The sequence below is a fragment of the Dipodomys ordii genome, unplaced genomic scaffold (genome assembly GCF_000151885.1).
Source record: "Dipodomys ordii isolate 6190 unplaced genomic scaffold, Dord_2.0 Scaffold177, whole genome shotgun sequence".
NCBI classification, from domain to species: domain Eukaryota; kingdom Metazoa; phylum Chordata; class Mammalia; order Rodentia; family Heteromyidae; genus Dipodomys; species Dipodomys ordii.
Genome location: NW_012267393.1, coordinates 1,644,326 through 1,651,835, shown reverse-complemented (window position 1 = coordinate 1,651,835; position 7,510 = coordinate 1,644,326). Strand labels below are relative to the sequence as shown.

Here is a 7,510-nt window from a genome sequence, read left to right as displayed (position 1 = left end):
GCTGTAGCTCAAGTGTTAGAGCGCTCGCCTTGAGCCGAAGAGCTGAGGGACAGCGCCCAGGCCCAGAGTTCAAGCCCCATGACCAACAAAAAAAAAAAAAAAATGAGGAACAAAAATGAGTGGAACAGAACAGTAAGGCAGCAACTATGTCAATAACTCCACTTCTTTTCTTGGAGGAAAAGAGAGGATCAAGGTTCCAGGACCGGCCAAGGCAGGATGAGAGAGGAGAGAAAGAGAGATGGAAAGAAAGGAAGAGGCAAGAAAGGCCCTGAGCTGGGTGTAAACAGCTCAGCCAGCTTGACCTTTTGTGAAGTGTCCTGAGTTCTCCAGGTGCTTGAGGGTTTCTCTGGGCCTCGAACCCTGAACCTCCACAATACCCTTCAGTCCAGGGCTCATGGGAGTGACCTGTGCCTTCTCCCCTCCACCTTAGTTGGATACACCATGAACGATCTCATCTTTGAGTGGCAGGAGCAGGGAGCTGTGCAGGTGGCCGACGGACTGACACTGCCTCAGTTTATCCTAAAGGAAGAGAAGGATTTGAGATACTGCACCAAGCATTACAATACAGGTGAGTGGTAGCTACCATTGTCCTCGGGCCCCAGGGACCTTCCCAGCCTCCACTTGTGATTCTGCTGAGCAGATGAACTGCCCACACTGCTCAGCACTGACACCTACTGGTTGAGAGAGATTTTCTTCCTCTAAGTCCTTAGGGGTGGTAAAAATTAAGTTTCAGCGCCAGGCACCCGTGGCTCACGCCTGTAATGCTCAGTACTCAGGAGGCTGAGATCAGAACATGATGGCAGAGAGGTCCAAGAGAGGGCTGGGAAGGTGGCTTAGTGGTAGAGTGTTTGCCTAGCATGCCTGAAGCCCTGGGTTCGATTCCTCAGTACCACATGCACAGAAAAAGTCACAAGTGGTGCTGTGGCTCAAGTGGTAGAGTGCTAGCCTTGAGCAAAAGAAGCTCAGGGACAGCATAGTGTACGTGTATATAATCTTACCTAAACAGGAGGCGTAAGTAGGAAAAATGGAGATTAGGCATACCCCTAATTAAACAAATGCATAGGAGTCTATTGGAAAAAAAAATCCCTAAATCAGTGGGGTGCCTGTGACTCACACCTGTAATCCTAGCTACTAAAACGACTGAGATCTGAGGATCATGGTTCGAAGCCAGCCTGGCAGGAAAGTCTGTGAGACTTCTCTCCAATTAATCCACAGAAAAAGCTAGAAGTGGCACTGTGGCTCGAGTAATAGAGTGCTGGGGCTGGGAAGGTGGCTCAGTGGTAGAGCGCTTGCCTTGCATGCTCGAGGCCCTGGGTTCGAGTCTTCAGCACCACATAAGCAAAAAGAAAAAAGCCAGAAGTGGCGCTGTGGCTCAAGTGGTAGAGCACTAGCCTTGAGCTGAAGAGCTGAGGGACAGCGCCCAGGCCCAGAGTTCAGGCCCCACGACCGGACCCAAAAAAAAAAAAAAAGTAATAGAGTGCTAGCCTTGAGCAAAAAGAGTCCAAGGACAGTGCCCAGGCCCAGAGTTCAAGCCCCAGGACTGGCAAAATAAATAAATAAATAAATAACAAAACAAACTAAAGCCAGGCATTGGTAGCTCACACCTATAATCCTAGCTACTAAGAGCTGAGGCTTGAGATTCAAAGCCAGTCCATGCCGACAAATCCATGAGACTTTTATTCCCAATTAATGAGCAAAAGGTCAGAAGTGGAGGCGTGGTTCAAGGAGCACAGCACCAGAAATGAGTGGAAAAAGTCAAGTGAGCGTGCAAGGCCCTGAGTTCAAGCACCAAATTAATAATAACAATAATAATAACTAAAGCAAGAAGAACTAAGGGATGAGGCTTAAGGGGTAGAGGACCTGCCTCTACCTTCCAAAGAGAACAATTAGTAACTAGTTGGAGAGGGAACACTAGTCTGGAAGCCAAACCACAAGTGCTGCTTAGCTCAGTGCTCTTCCCCAGGAGACTACACAAATAAGCGATTGGGGAGGGGGAAGGGGGCAGGGCATGGAAATCAACTTCCACATCCCGGGCAACCTTGGACGCAGAGAGAGGATGGGTTCCTGCTGATGCCCCTCAGCAGCCCGGCTCCAGCAACCCAAGAATCCCAGCCCGTTATCATCTAGTGGGCTTTCTTGCAGGATGGCAAATAAACTATAAAGTCACAATGAAGGTGTACAACTTCGATATCTGAGGTTTGGATGAAGGGCTTTGTGTTTGCTAGGCAGGTGCTCTATCACTTGAACCACATCTCTAGCCCAAACTTAATGCTTCTAGGTAGATAGACAGACAGACAGACAGATGCATGCATGCATATATACATCCATACATGATGAATGATAAATGGCCAGCTAGATACATACATATTTCATATAGTTGTAGATATATACATAGATGATAGATGGATATATGAATAGATACAAACATACATACCTACGATCCTGATGGATGATTAATGGACAGATAGATATATACAATCATACATACATATGTAGATATGTAGATGCCTAGATAAATAGATGGCAGATGATAGATGGATGATGGATAAATGATAGCGAGGGTAGATTGATTGGTAGGTAGCTAGATTAGATAATGGTGATAACAGATACTTAAAAGATGATTGATAGGTAGGTAGGTAGATAGATAGATAGATAGGTAGATAGATAGATAGTTTAGATGATATGAGATAATCGCATTTGATCTAACATGTCTCTGTTCCCTCCTGTGTCTTCCCCACTGGAGGGAGTATGAATACTCACATCCCCTTCTCAGCAAATTCCAAGTGTGCAGTGTGATATCCTCAATGCTAACCACATTGCTGTGCATTAGATCTCCAGCACCTACTTATCTTGCAGAACTCCAATCTTTGTGCCTTTGGACCAACACCCTCTCTTCCCACCTAACCCCTGGGCACCTGCTAGTCAACAATCTGCTCCAATGAGGTGCCTACATGTAAATGAAAAATGCCATTCAACTTTTTGCTCCAATGAGGTGCCTACATGTAAATGAGATCTGCCACTCAACTTTCTGCTCCAATGAAGTGCCTACGTGTAAATGAGATCTGCCATTTAACTCTCTGCTCCAATAAGGGGCCTACATGTAAATGAGATCTGCCATTTAAATCTCTGCTCCAATGAGGTGCTTCCATGTAAATGACATTGTGTGCCTGGCATTCATTTTTTCTGTGTCTGGCTCATTTCCCTTAGTACAAAAATGTCCTCCAGCGCTGTCCACATGGTTGCAGATGGCAGGGTTTTCTCTTTTAAGGCTGAATAATATTCCATTTTCCTTATGCACTCATCCACTGAAAACTGCATCATTACCTAGCAATCTCACATCTAGATATCTACTCCAATACAAAAATAATAATAAGCACTTCAAAGAGATATCTGCTCTCCTATATTCAGCCACAGTACGGGAAACAACAGAAATATACTCTGGACTTTCACATTCATTCTCGCCTCTGTTTTTTTTATCTTTTGCATTTAAGTGAGAGCAAAGCTCTCTGCAAGGCCCTGTGGATACAAGGAGAAGAGATTGACCAGGCCCTGATTGGACAAGGCTTATAGTTTGTCTCCACTTTCACTTCTGGGGTGCATAGACAGGAAGGGGACAAGCCCCCCCAACCAAGCCTCACAGTTTAATGTCAAAGACAGAGAGAGCTGGGCACTGGTGGCTCATGCCTATAATCCTAGCTACTCAGGAAGCTGAAATCTGAGGATCACGGTTTGCAGCCAGCCTAGAAATTCTGTGAGACTCTTATCTCCAATTAACTACCAGAAAACCGGAAATCGCACTGTGGCTCAAGTGACAGAGCGCTTGCCTTGAGCTAAAGAGCTCAGGAATAGCACCCAGGCCCAGAATTCAAGCTCCATGACAGACAGAGAGAGAGAGAGAGAGAGAGAGAAAGGAGGGGAGAGGGAGAGGGAGAGAGGGAGGGAGAGGGAGAGAGAATCCACATTGCTTTCGTATTATATTTACTCTTATGACCTCAAGGTTGCACTTGCACACTTCTGAGGTATTTATTTTGTTTGTTTTAGAGGTTGTGTGTGTGTGTGTGTGCACGCGTGCACGCGCTCGTCAATCCTAAGGGCTTGAACTCAGAGTCTAAGCGCTGTCCTAGAGCTTTTGTTCTCAAGGCTCTACCACTTGGGCCAACCTCCACTCTGGCTTTATTTTTTTTTTTAATGGTTTATTGGAGATAAAAAGTCTCACGGGGACTTTCCTTCCCGGGCTGGCCTTGAACCACAATCCTCCGATCTCAGTCTCCTGAGTGGCTAGGATGACAGGAAGGCTTGAGTCCCCCGCACACACACCCCCGCCCCGCCCCCCAGCTCTAGCAGTGTCTCACGATCGTTTCTTGCAGGTAAATTCACCTGCATCGAGGCTCGATTCCACCTGGAGCGGCAGATGGGGTACTACCTGATCCAGATGTACATCCCCAGTCTGCTCATCGTCATCCTCTCATGGATTTCTTTCTGGATCAACATGGATGCAGCACCCGCCCGCGTGGGCCTGGGCATCACCACCGTGCTCACCATGACCACACAGAGCTCAGGTTCCCGGGCATCCCTGCCCAAGGTAGGCGCTGCAGCCCAGGACACAGGCCCCCTGGTCTTGCTCCTCCTGCTAGAGGAGCTGACACCACGCCTTCATCCACAGTCCTTGCCAGGATCCACATTGCAGGCTCCATCTCCATTCTCCATAGGCCTCCAGGCTCTGCGTTCACCTCCAGTCCCTTCCCACGGCAGATGCACCGCTGCTTCATTAGAAATCAGGCGCTAGTGGCTCACGCCTGTCATCCTAGCTACTCAGGAGGCTGAGGGCCGAGGATCACACTTCAAAGCCAGCCCAGGCAGGAAAGTCCGTGAGAATCTTATCACACATGTAATCATAAGTATTCAGGAGGCTGAGATCTGAGGACGGCGGTTCAAAGCCAAACTGGTTGGAAAAGTCCATGAGACTCTTATCTCTGATTAACCAAGAAAAAGCCAGAAAAAGACTTGTGGCTCAAATGGTAAAGCACTATCCTTGAGCAAAAAAAAAAAAAAAAAAAAAAAAGCTAGTTTATAGTCAATTTCCTAACTTATCTTTGGTTTTTTTTTTCCTGTGGTCCATTAGTTATTTAGAAATGTACTGATAATTCCTTTATTCTTAAGAGGTTTCTGAATCTCTAATACTTCTACTGTTATTTCAGTGGGGTCAAAAAGCATACTTTGTGTGACTGCGGTTACTTTAGATTGATTGGGGTTTGTTTCTTGTCTAACATGTAGTCTATCCTGGAGAATTTTCAGTGTGTACATCAAAAGAATGGATGCTATCCTGTCTTTTAGTGCATTATTCTGTAGATCTTTTTCTTCTTACCCAGGGTGGTGGCACACACCTGTAATCCCAGAACTTGAGAGGTGGTGCCAGAGACTCAGAGTGTGAGGCCAGCCTGAACTACTTTTTCTCTACAAGAAATACAAAAGATTAATTCCCAGTTAGCTTACCATGTTATTGTAATAGTCTTCTATTTTCTTTTTCTTTTTTTTTTTTTTTTGCTTATGGGTGCTGAGGAATCGAACCCAGGGCCTCAAGCATGCAAGGCAAGCACTCTACCACTGAGCCACCTTCCCAGCCCTAGTCTTCTATTTTCTTGGTGAGACCTCATTGCGCTGTTCCCTGTATTAAAGAGAGATAGAGTGGAGTCCCAAATATTATCTTTGAATTAGCTGTTACTCCATTTAATTCATGCGTTGCAGAGCTTTGTTGTTGGGTGAATGGATGTTTACCATTGGTATAATTTCCTGTTGATACACTGACAGTTTTGTTGCTCTAAAATGTTCCTCTTTGTATGTTTTGTCCGTTGCGAGGCTTGAACTCCGGGCCTGGGCGCTGTCCCTCAGCAATTCAGCTCAAGGCGAGCGCTCTACCACTTGAGCCACAGTGCCACTTCCGGTTTTCTGGTGGTTAATTGGAGATAAGAGTCTCACACTCTTTCTTGCCCAGGCTGGCTTTGAGCTGCGATCCTCAGATCTCAACCTCCTAGGTTAGGATTATAGGTGTGAGCCACCGGCACCCAGCTATAACCACCTTTTTATCATCATGACTTTTTTTTGTTTTGTTTTGATTTTTGGGTCTGGTCATGGGGCCCGAACGCTGGGCCGGGGCGCTGTCTTTCAGCTCTTTAGCTCAAGGCTAGCACCATACCACTTGAGCCACAGTGCCACTTCTGGCTTTTTTTCTTTTTGCTTATGTGGTGCTGGGGAATCGAACCCAGGGCCTCATGCATGCAAGGCAAGCACTCTACCACTGAGCCACCTTCCCAGCCCCTCATCATGACTTTTATTCTGATATAGGTCTATTTCCAAGTCTCTTGTTTGGTTATTGTTTGTATTATGTATCTTTTCCCATCTTATTTTTTCCTAATTCTATCTTTGTTGTTTTTTGTTTTGGTTTGTCAGTCATGGGGCTTGAACTCAGGGCCCAGGGACTGTCCCTCAGCTTTTTCATTCAAGGCTAGTGCTCTACCACTTTGAGCCACAGCACCACTTCCGGTTTTCTAGTGGTTAATTGGAGATAAGAGTCTCACACACTCTCCTTCCCGGGCTGGCTTTGAACTACAATCCTCAGATCTCAGCCTCCTGAGTAGCTAAGATTACAGGTGTGAGCACCAGTGCCTGACCTAATTCTATGTTTGAATCTGAAGTATGTATTATAGACAGTGTTTTTTTTTTAATTAACCTGGCAATCTCTTACTTTTTTAAAATGGGCGGGGAGGGTGTGTGTGTAGTGGAGCTTGAACTGTGCATTGTCCCTTAGCTTTTCCACTAAAGGCTGTTGCTCTGCCATTTGAGCCGCACCTCCACTTCTGGCTTTTTGCTGGTTAATTGGTGATAAGAGTTTTGAGGACTTTCCTGCCTGAGTTGGCTTTAAACTACAACCCTCCAATCTCAATCTCATGAGTAGCTAAGATTACAGGCGAGAGCCACCGTTGCCCAACCTGATAAAGACTATTTTAAACAATTCGAGAAGACTTTGCTGTTCTTGCTGAGATCCAGCTGCGCTTCTTGATTAAACATGCACAGAATTGATGTTGGGAATTAGCCAGAGTTCTGGAAAACTAGATTCAGACCATTTTTATGCCAGTATGTTCATTGATTTTATGGGAGACTTTTCAGAAGTCATTTCTCATGCCTTCATTCCCATTCCCTTCCTCCTCCATCTGTGTGTGTGTGTGTGTGTGTGTGTGTGTGTGTGTGTGTACACTGGGCTTGTCAAACTCAGCGCCTAGGCACTGTTCCTGAACTCTTTTGCTCAAGGCTAGCACTCTACCACTTTGAGCCACAGCACCACTTCCGGTTTTCTGGTGGTTCATTGGCAGTAAGAATGTCACAGACTACTCCTTCCTGGGCTGGCTTGGAGCCATGATCCTCTGATCTCAGCCTCCTGAGTAGCTAGGATGACAGGTGTGAGCCACGGAAGCCTGGCTCATTACTGCAATTTCACACAGAGATTTCTTCTTCT

The 7,510-nt window shown here is 46.1% G+C and overlaps 1 protein-coding gene across 2 annotated transcripts in view; it reads left to right on the top strand.

Moving 5' to 3' along the window:
• Nucleotides 1–7,510, top strand: part of Glra1 (glycine receptor, alpha 1) — an 80,869-nt gene that overhangs the window by 67,167 nt on the left and 6,192 nt on the right. For both annotated transcript variants that reach the window (XM_013033800.1, XM_013033799.1), the window contains exons 6-7: nt 431–568; nt 4,368–4,582. In XM_013033800.1, the coding sequence (XP_012889254.1) occupies nt 431–568; nt 4,368–4,582 (353 nt within the window). The remainder of the gene's footprint in view (nt 1–430; nt 569–4,367; nt 4,583–7,510) is intronic.